Raw genomic sequence first — 16,640 nt, forward strand, 5'->3', positions numbered from 1 at the left:
GGGAGTGTTGATCTGCTCGAGGGTAGGGAGGCTCTGCAGAGAGACCTGGACAGGCTGGAGCTATGGGCTGAGGCCAACTGTATGAGCTTCAGTAAGGCCAAATGCCGGGTGCTGCACTTGGGTCACAACAACCCCCAGCAGTGCTACAGGCTTGGGGAGGAGTGGCTGGAGAGCTGCCAGTCAGAGAGGGACCTGGGGGTGTTGACCGACAGCCGGCTGAACAGGAGCCAGCAGTGTGCTCAGGTGGCCAAGAAGGCCAATGGCATCCTGGCCTGCATCAGAAATAGAGTGGCCAGCAGGGACAGGGAAGTGATCTTGCCCCTGTACTCGGCACTGGTGAGGCCGCACCTCGATGACTGTGTTCAGTTTTGGGCCCCTCACTACAAAAAGGCCATTGAATGACTCGAGTGTGTCCAGAGAAGGGCAACAGAGCTGGTGAAGGGTCTGGAGCACAGGTCTGATGGGGAGTGGCTGAGGGAACTGGGGGGGTTTAGTCTGGAGAAGAGGAGGCTGAGGGGAGAACTCATTGCCCTCTACAACTCCCTGAAAGGAGGGTGCAGAGAGGGGGGTATGAACCTCTTCAACCAAGTAATGAGTGATAAGAAAAGAGGGAATGGCCTCAAGTTGCGCCAGGGAAGGTTTAGACTGGATATTAGGAAGTATTTCTTTACAGAACAGGTTGTTAGGTGTTGGAATGGGCTGCCCAGGGAGGTGGTGGAGTCCCCATCCCTGGAGGTGTTTAAGAGTAGGGTCGACATAGCGTTAAGGGATATGGTGTAGATGGGAACTGGCAGTGTTAGGTTAACGGTTGGACTAGATGATCTTCAAGGTCCTTTCCAACATAGATGATTCTTTGATTCTGTGATTCTGTGTCCCTCTGTGCAGCCCCTATTTTGTAGAAGTTGGGAGGAGGTGGAGAGTGCTGAGGGGAGCTCTGCAAATATGGGGTTCAGGGCCTCAAGCACATGACCTGTGTGTAGAGATGGAGGGACATGGGCATCTTTGGGCCAATGTCATGGAGGTCCCAGGCAGTAAAGGATTAGCCTGACAGTGCTTGATTGGTGGTTTCAGAGGTGATGGAGCTTTTCTTTGTGGTGGAAAACAGCATGAGAAAGACATAATGGAACTAAGAGAATCTTGGGAGGTTGGGGATGGTTAAGAATTCAGAGAATTGTCACCCCAAGGACAGTGTTGTGCAGTAACAAGACACAGAGAGGGAGTCTGCACCATCCCAAAGCTTTGTGTTTCAAGGAAGAGCCAGGGAGGATGGAGAGATATTCAGTGTTGGTGCGGCCTCACCTCGAGTACTGTGTGCAGTGCTGGGCCTGCAATTTAAGAAGGATGTGGAGATCCTTGAATGCATCCAGAGGAGGGCAACAAAGCTGGTGACAGGGCTGGAAGGAATCTCACATGGGGAACAGCTAGGACTCTGGTTTGTCTAGCTTTGAGAAGAAGAGGTTGAGGTGCGACCCCATTGCTCTCTGCAGCTTCCTGAGGAGGGGAAATGGTGTGGGAGGTGCTGCTGTCTTCTCCCTGGGATCCAGTGATAGGATGTGTGGGAATGGTTCAAAGCTCTGGCAGGGGAGGTTTAGACTGCACATGAGGATGCATTGGTTTTACCAAGACAGTGGACAAACATTGGAACAGGCTTCCTAGAGAGGTGATCGATGACCCAAGCTGGTCAGTGTTTGAGAGGCATTTGGACAATGCCCTTAATAACAGCCTTAACTTGGCCAGCCCTGAACTGGTCAGGTGGTTGGACTAGATGATCGTTGTAGCTCTCTTCCAGCTCAAATACTCACTTTATTTTTTCCTATTCTATATCAGGAAGAGCAGGTAAATGCTGAGGTGAAAGCAAGGTGGGGAAGAAAGGGTGATGTTGAGAGCCTGCAGGGGAAGAACTGCAGGTGTGGGACACTGAGCACAGCCTGTGGTAGAGACAACTGAAGGCTCTGGCATAGCTGAGAGCCCCCAACAGGGCCACGGACTTTTTCACCTTGCCTATGGTTGTTGCCTCTGCAGCTAAAGGCCTACCAGGACAAACCTCAGCCTTATGGCACCAGGAGCTCATGGCCTCCTTGCCCCACCCAGGACAGACCCATCCGTGCCATACCCTAGTCCTGCCCTTGGCACCGCACATTGCCACATGACACTGCCCCAGGAAGAGCCCTGGGCAATGTGGGAGGGACAGGATCTCCCTTCCCAGGGGCTGCGGGTCAGGCTTTGGCCCTTTGGCTTCAACACATGAAGGCAGACTGAGCATCAGAACCACCTTTACACTGTGTTTGCTACCTCTCATTCCTGCCTTCACCCTCCTGCTCTAACCAGCCCCTGGGGAGGCTTTGTTGGGGATGGCCCTCAGTGGGACCCAGTAACACTCCTGGGAACTGTAGGTGTTGCTTCTGACCTTGACTTCTTCAGCCGTTGGTTCAGGCTCCTCTCAGTGTCTGAGGCTCATGGTCTCAGCACCAAAGACACCATGGGGCTCATGAAAATGCAAAAAGCCATGTCTCTTCCAATTATTTTCTTCAGTCTTCAAGTCTTGGGTAGCTAATTGCAGTGGTCTCTAGAGTGGAAGTAAAGGGGTATTTTTCACTGAGCATTTAATACAGAAGTATTTTTTGTTGTTAAGTATATTGTATGACATTTTCAGTTTACAGCAGCAGTGATGGCAGCATTCTCTAATTGATGTTGATGCAGGGGGTCTCCTCCTGCTGTCAGGAGGGGTAGGACCAGCTCCTCCTGGAGGTCAGACACTCCATGGACAACCTGATTCCTCACCTCACCAGCCCGGCCATTTCTCCCATCGGCCCCCTGGCACTTGCAGCACTTCTCCTGACATCAGACTTCTCCACCCCGGCTGCAGCTGGAGGTTACAGCTCCTCTGCACCAGCTCCCACTGGCTTCCCTCAGAGACCTGGCTGCACACGGGCACAGCAGAATTTCTCTTCATTGCAAACAAACAGAAGGAAAACATGGGAGAGTTTAACAAACAATAACCGCCACTGCTCAGCTGTGTGCTAAGGGGAAGCTGCCTCCACTGAGGTTCACCATCCCCAGGGGAGAACCTCACTAGCAATGTTTCAGACAGATCGATGGGAAATGAGAGATATGAACACAGTGAACATCTTTCCTATCCCCCTGTATGATATGTCGGAGCACACTTTCAGCTCCCTTGTGGCGATGCAAAGCAGAACAGAGGCCTTGAAGAACCTCACCTTGTTCACCCTGTCTTCAACTTGAAATTCAGACAAGAGGTTGTTCAGGGTACCCTTCACACTTGAGTTACTCTATGATTCCATTAATATTTCCTTTGATGAGGTTTTTTGAAAATAAAATAGAGAAAGAAGACAAGATATACATGTGTCAACATAACGTCACAGCAGTTCCTGTGAAGAATGTCTCTCCACTCTGACCATTAGTAAGAAATATATTTGATAGATGTTAATAAACAAGCAGACTTTGATCTGGTCAGGTCCTGGGCCATAAGGAGGGTGATGCATGCGTATGGTGCTATGAGATCAGTAGGAAGCGTGTGGCTATGAACAGGACCATGAGGTCAGTTCTGCCTCTGGAGGTGACAGGCCAGCAGCAGGTACACGGCTGGGAAAGTGCCTCTGCCAAAGTACCCATAGGCCTTACCCAGGAGAAGGGCTTGGACACGGGCTGTCATGTCCATTCCACCTGAGCACATGTGGGACAGCAGCAGGCACATGGCTTGGTCACGTCCATCCGAGAAGCTGAAAGGCCAGCAGCGGTCATGTGGTTTAGAAGATCCTGGTGGGGTTCCTGCTCTCTGGTCAGGTGAAAGGCCGCAGGAAGGCCTTTGGGTTGGGTTCCCTGCTGGAAGGGCAGTTTCTGAGGTGGTAGAGCTTTCCTTGGTAGTGGGAAACATCACTGAAGGTCGGGAAATGGTGGGGTGGGAGCAAGGCGGGGAAGCAAGATGGGTGCTCCAGCCTGCAGGAAGAGAGGGGCAGGAGTGGGACAGGGTAGAACAGCCTGAGGTGGGAATGGCAAAGGGCGCTGGCAAGGATGGAAGGCACCAACAGAACCCAGGTCTTTGTCCTCTCGTATGGTGGATGAGTGTTTTAGATCACTTAAAGTATCATGGGGAAAGGTATTAGCAAAAAGTGATTTTAATGTGAATTTGTAACAGTGTGACTTAATGAAATTTGATGGCAAGTTTCACTTTATTACTTACTACATGGAAGAAACACAGAAAGGAAAATTGAGGTAGAATCGAGTTAGAATGATTTACACAGAGACTGAAGATGCAGGAGTGTAGCGGGACCCTCCCATTGCATCACGAGGTTCAGATCAGACCCCTTTGCTTTCTAAACTCCTCCTCAGAGAGGTGTGTAGGTGCAGCAAGATCCAACCTTAGTCCCAGACCTGGTCAAGGGTTTATGTCTAATGGAATTCATATAAAGAATAAGAAAAATATCTTGTTGATTTGTTATGTTAATTTGTTGGGGAATGAGTGATTATATATCCCACAATATTTTGAGGTAGCAGAAAGTTAAGATGTATTAACACTATGAAGGTAAACCACAAGATTAGGTTGAATGATTTTTGGCAATAATTAATCACTGGCACTTAATCACTTATAAGGGTGATTTATTAAATTCATTATAATCAGCATTATAAAGTTCCCTAAATCAAATAGACACACACACAAACATACACGCACACACAGGTACAGAGTTTAACGTGTGACAGTAAATTACTGGTACCAAATGGTCACTGAAACTTAGCGAAATCTAATTGTAGTTAATTCCTCACTAGTCTTTGTCATCATTTCTCAGCAGAGAATTTTTGAACCCTTTCTCTTCATCGGCATCTCTCAGCAGACGATCTTGGAAATCTTCATGAAATCTCTTCTATGGAATCCTCACAAAATCTGCCCTAAGAGGCATCCCAGCTCAGAGGGTGATACTGGGGCACAGCCTGTTGTGATCCCGTAGAGCTCAAAGAGTCACACTTAGGGTCGCTATTTATAGGATCACGAGATGATTGACTTTGGTCAGTATTTTTTTCATATCGGCCACAATTCTTGTCAGGTAATTCTGGTACCTCCCAGAGCACGCTACGATCCAGGCAGCAGGAGTTTCAGGTACAGTTAGGAAGTGCCCAATCATCCTAACGCACTGTAGTTATAACCAGGACAAGAAAGTACCAGATTGTCCCAACTGGCTGCACTTGTAGCCAAGATAAAAACGTGCCAGATCGTCCCAGCCCACTGCACTTGGAACCAAGACAAGAACACAATGTTGGCTGGTCCTGACATCTCAAGGTGCCCCAGGGATCTGCTCCACCACACCTTGGCTATGGCAGTTGCCCATGAAAAGACTTGTCCTCATGGCTCTGCAGCCTTATTGCTTCCTCGCAGCCCCATGGGGAAGCTGGAAGTTGTTGTCCCCTTGTTGTCTTTTACTTGGCATTGGACCTCCCTTATGAGGACAGGCCGAGAGAGTTGGGGGTGTTCAGCCTGGAGAAGACAAGGCTCCAGGGAGAACATATATTGGTGTTCCAGTACTTAAAGGGGCTACAGGAAAGCTGGGGAGGGACTCTTTATCAGGGAGTGTAGGGATAGGAGGAGGGGTCACGATTGTAAACTGAAGAGGGCAGATTTAGATTAGATATAAGGTAGAAATTCTTTACTGTGAGGTTGGTGAGGTACTGACACAGGTTGCCCAGAGAAGCTGTGGATGTCCCCTCCTTGTAAGTTTTCAAGGCCAGGTTGAGGAACCTGATCTAGTGGAAGGTTTCCCTGGCAATGGCAGGGGGGTTGGAACAAGATGGTCTTCAAGGGTCCTTCCAACCCAAACCATTCTATCATTCTATGATTCTATAGACAACCTTGCTCCTCACCTTGCCACCCTCATTATTTCTCTCCTTGGCCCCCAGAAATTGCATCACTTTTCTTTATATCAGACTTCTCCACTGAAGCCCACACCTGATTGTGACAGCTTCTTTGCAGCAATTTCTACCTGCTTTCCTTAGAGCACTGGAGGTAATCAGGCACAGAAGGGTTTTTTTAAATTGGGAGAAAGAAAAACAAAAAGCACATCACACTGGGGTCTCTACTCACTCCCTTAAAGATAGTCAAGGAACAGACCAATCATTTTCACAGTGTGCCTGGACACATCTTGTCTTCAAGGATGACATCCTACAAGGACAACGATGGTCCATATCAAAACTCAATTGAAGCTTGAACAGGATTCCAAGATGAGCTTTTGGTACTTCAGGAACAGCTAAAGAAGAAACAGAGATACTGTGGGACCACTGCTGAGTTTAGAAAGAGCAGGTGTAGGTAGATCTGAGATGGTCTGTGTCCTCTTTGCCTCAGTTGCCACCAGCGAGGTCCCCCAGGCCTTTGTGTTTTCAGTCAGGACTCAGGACAGGAAAAACCAGCGGTGGATGGGGATCAAGGCAGGGGTGACTTGAGCAAACTACACCCTTACCAGTCCATGGGAGCAGTGGGGCTGCACCCAAGGGTGCTGAGAGAGGATTTCACCAGGACATGCTGGTCTGTTAGGATCCCAGTAAGAGAGGCACTCAGACTCTGTGAGGCATCATTTAAAATGCTGTTCGTTAGTGCTAACACCATAAGGAGAGAATCGTAGAACTAATCTTATGTGCCTTGAGATGGTGGGAACCCCAGGGGATGTAGCGTTGAATGGGCTTCTGACCTACAAGCAGCATGCCATGCAGACCCCATGTGTCGATGAGAGTCTCCTGGTTTGGACATTCAAGTTACTCTGGGAGTTTCTTAGAAGGAAACAACATAATTTCTCATTTCTGCAGTCAAAGAGGAACAACGTTCTCATGAGAACTTCTTGCTGCACTGTTGGGTACAGGCACAGCCAGGCAGGTGGCATAAGGAGCAGTAGAGAGTGGGAGCTGCCTGCAGGCTCCTCTGTGACAAAGAGCTGCTGAGGTTGTCCTGTGGCCAAGGGACCCGTGCAGCACAGCACAGGCGTGAAGACCGCGCTGTACATGCAGCAGCACAGAGCAGCACAGCACTGACTGCTCAGGTTTCCCTGGGAGAAGGCTGGGCTCCACCCTGGTGCCCCAGCTGAGGTGCTGCGGCCCAAATGTGCACTGCCAGGAAGAGCTGTCGGTCCATTGCTTGTCACAGGAATGTGACGTTTTGGGATCAAATGATTAGCATAGTGTAGCATGGCGTAAGAGAGAACAGACCAGAATAGAATAGCTCGGATGGAAGTGACCACCTAGTCCAACTGCCTGACTGCTTCAGGGCTGACCAGAAGTTAAAGCATGTTATTAAGGGCATAGTCCAAATGCCTCAAACACTGACAGGCCTGGGACAATGACCACCTCTAAGAAGCTCTTTCCAGTGTTTGACCATCTCTAAGTAAAGAAATGTTTCCTAATGTCAGTTCTGAACATCCCCTGCTGCAGCTTGGAAATATTCCACAGAATCACAGAATCATCTCAGTTGGAAAGGACCTTGAAGATCATCTAGTCCAACTGTTAACCTAGCACTGACAGACCCCAGCTACACCATATCCCTAAGTGCTATGTCAACCCGCCTCTTGAACACCTCCAGGGATGGGGACTCCACCACCTCCCTGGGCAGCCCATTCCAACGTCTAACTACTCGTTCTGTAAACACATACTTCCTAATATCTAATCTAAACCTTCCCTGGTGCAACTTGAGGCCATTCCCTCTTGATCTATTGCTCATTACTTGGTTAAAGAGACTCATCCCCCCTCTCTGCAACCTCCTTTCAGGGAGTTGTAGAGGGCCATGAAGTCTCCCCTCAGCCTCCTCTTCTCCAGACTAAACCCCCCCAGTTCCCTCAGCCGCTCCCCATCAGACCTGTGCTCCAGACCCTGCACCAGCTCCGTTGCCCTTCTCTGGACACGCTCGAGTCATTCAATGTCCTTTTTGTAGTGAGGGGCCCAAAACTGAACACAGTAATCAAGGTGCAGCCTTACCAGTGCCGAGTACAGGGGTAAGATCACTTCCCTGTCCCTGCTGGCCACGTTATTTCTGATACAAGCCAGGATGCCATTGGCCTTCTTGGCCACCTGAGCACACTGCTGGCTCCTGTTCAGCCGGTTGTCAATCAACACCCCCAGGTCCCTCTCTGACTGGCAGCTCTCCAGCCACTCCTCCCCAAGCCTGTAGCACTGCTGGGGGTTGTTGTGGCCCAAGGGCAGCACCCGGCATTTGGCCTTATTGAAACTCCTCCAGCTGGCCTCAGCCCATAGCTCCAGCCTGTCCAGGTCTCTCTGCAGAGCCTCCCTACCCTCGAGCAGATCAACACTCCCACCCAGCTTGGTGTCACCTGCAAACTGACTGAGGGTGCACTCAATCCCCTCCTCTAGACCATCAATAAAGATGTTAAACAGGAGTGGCCCCAAAACCGAGCCCTGGGGGACACCACTCGTGACCGGCCGCCAACTGGATTTAACTCCATTCACCACAACTCTTTGGGCCTGGCCATCCAGCCAGTTTTTTACCCTGCAAAGCGTGCGATCATTTAAGCCTCGAGCAGCCAGTTTCACCAGGAGAATGCTGTGGGAAACGGTGTCAAAGGCCTTACTGAGGTCAAGGTAAACTACATCCACAGCCTTTCCCTCATCCAATAAGCAGGTCGCCCTGTTGTAGAAGGAGATCAGGTTTGTCAAGCATGACCTGCCTTTCATAAACCCATGCTGACTGGGCCTGATCATCTGGTTGTCCCGCATGTGTTGTGTGATGGTACTCAGGATGAGCTGCTCCATCAGCTTCCTGGGCACCGACGTCAAGCTCACAGGCCTGTATTCTCCTGGATCATCCCTCCGACCCTTCTTATAGATGGGCGTCACATTGGCCAGTTTCCAATCTGTCAGGACCTTCCCGGTCAGCCAGGACTGCTGGGAAATGATGGAAAGCAGCTTGGCGAGCACCCAAGCCAGCTCCTTCAACACCCTTGGGTGTATCCCATCCGGTCCCACAGACTTGTGTGTTTCTATGTGATGCAGTAGGTCACTGACTGTCTCCTGGATTGTGGGGGAGTTGTTCTCCCAGTCTCTGTCCTCTGGCTGAGGAGGCCAGATTCCCTCAATACAACTAATCTTGTTATTAAAGACTGAGGCAAAGAAGGCATTAAGGACCTCAGCCTTCTCCTCATCACTTGTTACCATGTTTCCTCCTGCGTCTAGCAGGGGATGGATACTCTCCCTGGTCTTCTTTTGCTGTTGACATACTTACAGAAACATTTCTTGTTATCTTTGATTGCTGAAGCCAGGGTAATTTCCAGCTGGGCTTTAGACCTCCTGATTTCTGCCCTGCACAGCCTCACAGCCTCTTTGTAATCACTGTGAGTGGCTAGTCCCTTCTTCCAAAGGCCATAAACTCTCCTTTTCTCCCTGAGTTCCAGCGAAAGCTCCCTGTTCAGCCAGAGTGGCCTCTCTGGCGCCGGCTTCTCTTACAACACCTGGTGACCGCCTGATCCTGTGCCATTAAAACTTCCTTCTTAAAGAGTGCCCAGCCTTCCTGGACCCCTATACCCTTCAGGATCATCTCCCAAGTGATTCTGTCAAGCAGGTGCCTAAACAAGACAAAGTCAGCCCTTTGGCAGTGCAGGATGTCAGTTCTGCTTAACCCTCTCCTGGCCTCTCTAAGAATAGAGAACTCTATTATGTCATTTAAGAGACCTCCTCCAAAGGCAAGTCTTCCTTCCTCCAGATTTCTCCGCTGGTCACAGGTCCTGGGGTTCCTGAAGGATGCTCTTACCACCAAGTGCCTCAGTCTTTTCCTTGTCCTGTGTCACCAGGACAACTGCCCCACTCAGCAGAGTTCCAGATTTTCCCTAGCCTTCCTTCAGCTGTTGCTGTGCTTCTATAATCCTTTCTTGTTGGTTTTCAAGTATCTTCCCAGATTCAACCCCAGATGGGCTCTGGCTTTCCCAGCCCCATGTCTCAATGACTGTGAAGTTATCATGATTACTCTTGAGAAATCTTCTTGACAGCTTGTTCCCTGCTGTGTTTCCCCTCTGGCAGAGATCAGGGGGTTTCAAGTCCCCGTGAGGAGTCGGGCCTGTGAACATCTGAAGATGCCTCATCTGCTTCTTCCCAAATCCTCCTGATTGCCTACAGCAGATACTCACTGCAGTGTACCCCATGTGGCTCTGCCCACTAATCCATTGCTTCTCAGCTGACGCATCACCTCTTCCCAGGCAGAGCTCCATGCATTCCCACTGCTCTCTCATGGGCAGGACAACCCCCCTCCCTCATCTTTTCCGCCTGTCCTTCTAAAACACCAGCATCAATCCGTCGCAGCTCTCCAGTGGTGTCAGCAATGCCCCACATCTTTGTTATCCAAATGAGACTAGAGCTCTGTGACTGCACATGGACATCTAATTCCTCTTGTTTGCTCTGCACGCTGTGAGAATTACTGTGCAATCTCTCAAAAGAGGTGTCCAGTCATGCTGATCTCACAGAAAGGGCAGGAGAGCATTTCCGTCCTGCTGTCCTGTGGGCATCTCCTTATTTATGTGCATATGTTTGAGGTGTTTCCTCCTAAGCTCTCTTTTGTTTATTACCATGTCCCTTCTGATCTCATCATAGAAGGCCCTCTCCTTGAAAGCCTGTCCACTACTTCCTCATGTGATTATTGGCTATTCTCTCCTTTCATTCACCCTTTCAGTTTAAAGTCTTCTTTCCAGGTTGCCCAGCTTGTTAGCAAAGGTAGTTTTCTCCCACTTCATCAGGTGAATCCCATCTCTTGCTCAGGGTGGGTCTCAAGGTCATAGAAACCCATTACTAACACCAGTGGCACAACCAATTGTCTACCTGCAGGGTGTGTTCCCTTTTCAAACATTTTACCCTTCCCATCAGGACTGAGAAGAACGTCACCTGTGCCCGAATCCCCTTGAACATTGTGTCCAGAGTCATGTTGTTATGCTTGACACTTTCCAGGTGTCCTGGGGCAGTCTCAGTGGTGCTCGTGTGGAAGAGCAGCTGGGGTAACATTCCAAGGGTTGGACAAGCTTCAGCAGCCTCTCAGCAATGCACCCTTGGATGAAGGAGAGCTGACAGGGCTCCTTGGAACCTGCTGGAGCCACAAAGGCAGCAAGAATGGAGAGACATCAGTAAAGGAGGGCAGATGCTGGGGGAGAGAGAGGTGGAGGAGTTGTGTTGGTGTCTACAGCCTGGTGAGGAACAGACAGAGATGCAAGACACTGCAGGACGGCTTGTGGTGGAGGCAGCTGTGTGCTCTAAAAAGAAACATCTCTGTGCATAATTCTTATTAATTCATCAATTCTTGAAAATAGTGACATTTCCAGTGTGTATCTTAAGTATAAAATAAAATATTTTTTAAATCTTGTTTTTGAAACTTTCTCCAGTTTTCACCTTCCAGAACAAGAAATACCTACATTCACTAATTTCTACTGACTTTGCATCTGCCCTGATGGAGTCTGAAAAGACATGTAGGAAAAGCAAGCTCAGGAGGTCACACACTCTATGGCCAACCTTTGTCACTCTGTCCCCACCACTGAGGTCTCTCTTCTCAGCCCCCTGGGCTTTTCCAGATCCAGTCTTTCTGTCTGTAGCTGAAGGTTGCAGCTCATTTGCACCAATTCCCACCTGCTCCATTTGGAGAAGTGGCTGCACACACACTCACAAGAAGTTGTTTCTTAATTGCCAACAAAGAATTACAAAGGAAACCTTAGTTCAACAGAAAAAAAAAAAAAAAAAAAAAAAAAAGTCTTTTTCCCTCCCCTTTCCACAGTGGGTGACTGTATGGGGTGTATGTGACAAGGGGTTGGTAGCTGGAGGGGCTGCAAGGGTGGCTCTGTGGGACGAGGCCAGGGGTTGCCCTGTGCCAGACAGATCTGTTTCCAGCTCCACAATGGTCTCAAGGTAGGACACAGATCAGCCCATCAGCAAAACTGGTCGTGCCTCTGTGAAAACATGTTCAAGAAAGGGCAGAAAACACCAGACAGGTAGAGATGGAGGGAACAAATAAATTGAGAAAAAACAGAAGGAACACTAAGTTTGAAGAAAGACCAAGAGGTGCTCCATGGTGGAGCAGATCTTCCCTGCAGCCCATGGAGGATTAGTGCCAGAGCAGAGGAAAACTGTGGGAAAGAAGGAGTAGCAGAGAAAAACTGTTATGTACTGGTTGTGACCCCCAATCCCAAATGCCCCTGCACTGCTCAGGATTGGGGAGAGGAGCCGGCAGTGAAGATGCGAACCTGAGCCTGGGACAGGGAGGAGAAAAGGTGCTGTTTTAATGTTTGGGGTTTTTTACCCCATTACCTTAATTCGTAATTAAATCTCTGTTTTAACTGTGAATAAATTGAGTTGTTTTCATCCAAGTCATGTCTTGCCCGCAGTGGGAACTGGGAAGTGATCTCCCTGTCCTTGTCCCCACCCAGCTGCTTTCTCATCCCCATTCTTCCTGTATTTTCCCCATCCCGCTGGGGTGGGAGAGGCAGTGAGCCAGCAGCTGGGTGGCAGTTTGGTGATTAGCCACGGTTAACCCACCACAGCAATGAGATGCCTCGGCTGGTGGATGAGGGCAGAGCAGGGAAGGTGTTTCACCTCCGTATTAACAATTCTTTTCACGCTGCATCCCGTCACACCCTGATAGGCGTGAGTGAGGTGGACTGGAAACAGGGTGAATGGCCGGATCCAGAAGGCCATGGCCAAGAGCACAAAGTCCCCTTGGGAGCAGGGCACCAGTGGTGAAGCCCAGGGGCCAATGCTGAGTCCAGTCCTGTTTAACAGGTGGGTTTGCAGATGGGAATGGGAAGGGATGGGATGCAGATGGGAAGCTCGAGGGAGCTCGTGACTTCAGGGTGTGAGTGTCTGTGAGTGAATATGGACAGAGTCTGGGGCGGGGGGTGCTTTGGCGGGTTATTCGGGTCACCGCTTTACAAAAATGTGATTTCCTTTAGCCTAAGGCCACCACCACTGTGGAAAGTGGCCTTCAGAGGAGGTAAGGTGGACTTAATATCACAGCAGAGGAGTGTATTTTATTTTTTATTTAACCATGCCTTCTGTTGATTTAGCTTTCTGGCAATTAACCATCATTCTGCATCTGCGTGCAGGTCGTTTTCTAAGTACAGCAGGTGGGAGTTGGTGTCAATGGGCTGAAAGATGCAGCTACAGCCTGTTGTGGACAAAGGTCAGATAGGAAAAAGGTGCTGGAAGTCCCAGGGGGCCGATGAGAGAAATGTGGAGTTGGAGGCAGGGACAAAGATTGCCCACAGAGTGTCTGACATAGAGGGTCTTGGCTTCCCGACATGTTCACCCTCTATCAGGAGATGCTCAGGATCAATATCCATTGGAGTCTGCTGATGTCACTTAAGGTGTGAGCAGAAAAATAAGAAGTAGTTGAAAAAGAAGAAATTGTTTCTTATTGACATTTAGTGCTGAAAGCTTTTCACTTTGCCTGCATGCCTTAAACCTCTCAGATTAACCACTTCAGAAGGGAGGAATGAAGTGATGCCCAGAGACTTGGCTTGTCAGGGGGATTTGCGTGTTAATGAGCCCTCTGGTGCCAAGTTCCTGAACTGCAGGTGCAGAAAAGGGATTGAAGTGGCCTCTAGAGAAGGGAAAGTCAGCAGCAAACCTCCAAGTTTCTGAGGGTGTCAGTGATCCCCAGCGAGGGCCATGACTGAAGAGGCCATGGAGGGAATGAGGAGACAAGGTTCCTGTCCCTGGGGGCTGGGGAAGCAGGAAGTCAGAGGCACTGCTTACGGGTTGCAAATCAAATGTTCAGGGGCCTGTGAAAGGCCTTGATGTGTTTCATCAACAGGATGGTCAAGTCCTGACACCCATCCCCTGGGAACGAGGATCCTTTCCCTCCTGGGATGCTCAGGGCTCTTCCTGGGGGCAGTGAGATGCATGGGGGTGTGATGCCAATACAGGACAGTGGTAGGACTCCCCCCAGGCTCTGTGGAGGGTGGGGGAGGAGGCAACAAAGTGCTGTGTCTGTAGGAACTGGTGTCCTGTCAGGGTCCTCAGTGGAAGCAACAGCAGCCATAGTTGAAAGGACAAGGATTTCCGTCCTGTTGGGTGGTCCCAGCCTCGACCAAGGGTCCATCCCCACCACAGGCTGTCCCACAGTTTCCCATGCCTCTGACTGGTTCCTTGCCGATTTTATCCACCACCCCTTCCCCACCTCACTCTGTCCCCATATGTACTGATGACCCTCTGTCTTCACTATTTCTTCAAATACAAAACTGTCTTTTTCTGAGGTTTAGCAAAGGCTCTTAGATCTCCATAACCTGTGCAGCCTCTTCCAAAGCCTTGCTCTTGTTCCTCCATCACCAAAGATGTCTCAGCCCCCAGACTCAATTCAATCCTCTATTTAGCAACATTTCCCAGCACTGAACTCCACATCCTCCTTCTTCCGCTGCCTCAAAATTAAAACTAAACATATTTCCCCTTTAACCTCAGTGTGACATACTCCAGCCCCTGCTACTTCACATATTCTTCCTGCCTTTTACACACACACTGTCACACACACACCCCACTCTCTCCCTGCACTCCCATGAGTCCCACAAACCCTTCTGCTTCCCCTGCAGTGATGGGACCTCAGCACAGGATTTTTGTGAATCCACCAGGATCATGGATGTTTCCTGAGGTCCATCCAAGTGTGGGGAGTGAAGGAAGAAATAAGAAGTGTCTCAGCCTCCCCACCAGTCCCAGGCCTGATGACCACGTATGGCATGAGGAGATCGAGGCCAGTGTCTCCCTGTGGCCCCTGTTCCTGTCTCCAAGGCATCCTTATTGTCCACTCCCAGCAAGACCTTTTGTGCCAGCCCCCCTCCCAGGAAAAGACTCCTGTCCCAGAGGCTCCTCAGGTTTCTCCAGTTGCCCCAGCAATGGGTTTCTCTTGATGATTTCTTCCCCCTGGAAGCACAGTGCTGATCCTCTGCTTTTCTCCAGGGATATGCGTGCCCCCAGAGAGCCTTTCACCAGTGAAATGTTTCCATGCTGACCTGACCTACCACTCCTACCCTGTCCCCATGCTCTCCACAGGGCCCTGAGCTGGTGGTGTTGCTCTGGAGAGCGAGTGGGCTGTGTTGACTGAAAGCCATGGGTGAAAGTCACAGGCAGGTCCCTGTGATCATTCACCATCTCTGGGGGAACTGGGCACCCACAGGGGAAGGCTCAGCCCATGCCCTTTCCCTTACACAATGCCCCATGCCCTCCTCCCATGGACAACCCAAGCACAGAAGCTCGGCCTTGTGGGGGCAATTTCTTCAGCCTGACCTCAGCTTTGGAAGAAGAGCCCAAACTCCAGACATTGAGGAAATCCCCTTTTATTATAGAGATGCCACATGGGAGACCAGGTGTACCATCGCAGCAGACACATGAGAAGAGACCTCTGGGTCAGACAGGCTGGTTCATGCCTCTGGGGAAGTGGAGTGGGTGCAGCCATGGGCAAACATGGTTATCACAGAGAAAATGCCCAAAGCACAGGAGGTTCCCATAATGAATGTGAAATCACTTCTGAAGAGACATGGGCAAGTTAATGGTGCTGAGAAACAGATGATTGAATCAGCTTCTTCAATGTCTCTTTAATCTCCTGATTCCTCATGCTGTAGATGAGGAGGTTCACTGCTGAAGGCACCACTGAGTACAGGAATGACACCACCAGGTCCAGGGATGGGGAGGAGATGGAGGGGGGCTTCAGGTAGGCACAAAATGAAGTGCTGACAAACAGGGAGACCACAGCCAGGTGAGGGAGGCACGTGGAAAAGGCTTTGTGCTGTCCCTGCTCAGAGGGGATCCTCAGCACGGCCCTCAAGATCTGCACATAGGACACCACAATGAAAACAAAACATCCAAAACCTAAACAGGCACTAACCATGATAAGCCCAACTTCCCTGAGGTAGGAGTGTGAGCAGGAGAGCTTGAGGATGTGGGGGATTTCACAGAAGAACTGGTCCACAGCATTGCCTTGGCAGAGTGGTAGTAAAATAGTGTTGGCCGTGTGCAGGAGAGAATTGAGGAACCCAGTGCCCCAGGCAGCTGCTGCCATGTGCACACAAGCTCTGCTGCCCAGGAGGGTCCCGTAGTGCAGGGGTTTGCAGATGGCAACGTAGCGGTCGTAGGACATTATGGTGAGGAGGGAAAGTTCTGCTGAGATAAAAAAGAGAAAGAAAAGGACTTGGCCAGCACATCCCAAGTAGGAGATGGCCCTGTTGTCCCAGAGGGAATTGTCCATGGCTTTGGGGAGAGTGGTGGAGATGGAGCCCAGGTCGAGGAGGGAGAGGTTGAGGAGGAAGAAGTACATGGAGGTGTGCAGGTGGTGGTCACAGGCGATGGTGGTGATGATGAGGCCGTTGCCCAGGAGGGCAGCCAGGTAGATGCCCAGCAAGAGCCAGAAGTGCAAGAGCTGCAGCTCCCGTGTGTCTGCGAATGCCAGGAGGAGGAACTCAGTGATGGAGCTGCTGTTGGACATCTGCTGCCTCTGCAAATTAGGGACTGCCCAAGGAGGAAAAGTTAGTGAATGGTTACGAGTGACTTATTTGCGCACAATTTGCCCATTTCTGACAGTACCCCCACCCCTCCCAGCCTCTGTTCTTCCAGAAAGACCTTCCTGCAGCTCCCAGGCTGGAGCTCTGGTGTTTGCTGGCTGAGGGGGCAGTGGGGAGCAAGGG

General features: G+C 50.2%; 1 protein-coding gene across 1 annotated transcript; it reads right to left on the minus strand.

Annotated features, from left to right (window-relative positions):
* Positions 1 to 1,421: 1,421 nt before the first annotated feature.
* On the minus strand, positions 1,422 to 16,096 carry LOC141936062 (olfactory receptor 14A16-like). Its single transcript, XM_074852788.1, has 3 exons — positions 15,577 to 16,096; positions 14,991 to 15,060; positions 1,422 to 1,491 (listed from the first exon to the last, which is right to left on the minus strand). Exons 1-3 carry the CDS (start codon positions 16,094 to 16,096, stop codon positions 1,422 to 1,424), a joined length of 660 nt encoding a protein of 219 aa, XP_074708889.1.
* Positions 16,097 to 16,640: the final 544 nt, after the last annotated feature.

This window comes from Strix uralensis, chromosome 31 (assembly GCF_047716275.1).
Source record: "Strix uralensis isolate ZFMK-TIS-50842 chromosome 31, bStrUra1, whole genome shotgun sequence".
Lineage (NCBI taxonomy): Eukaryota > Metazoa > Chordata > Aves > Strigiformes > Strigidae > Strix > Strix uralensis.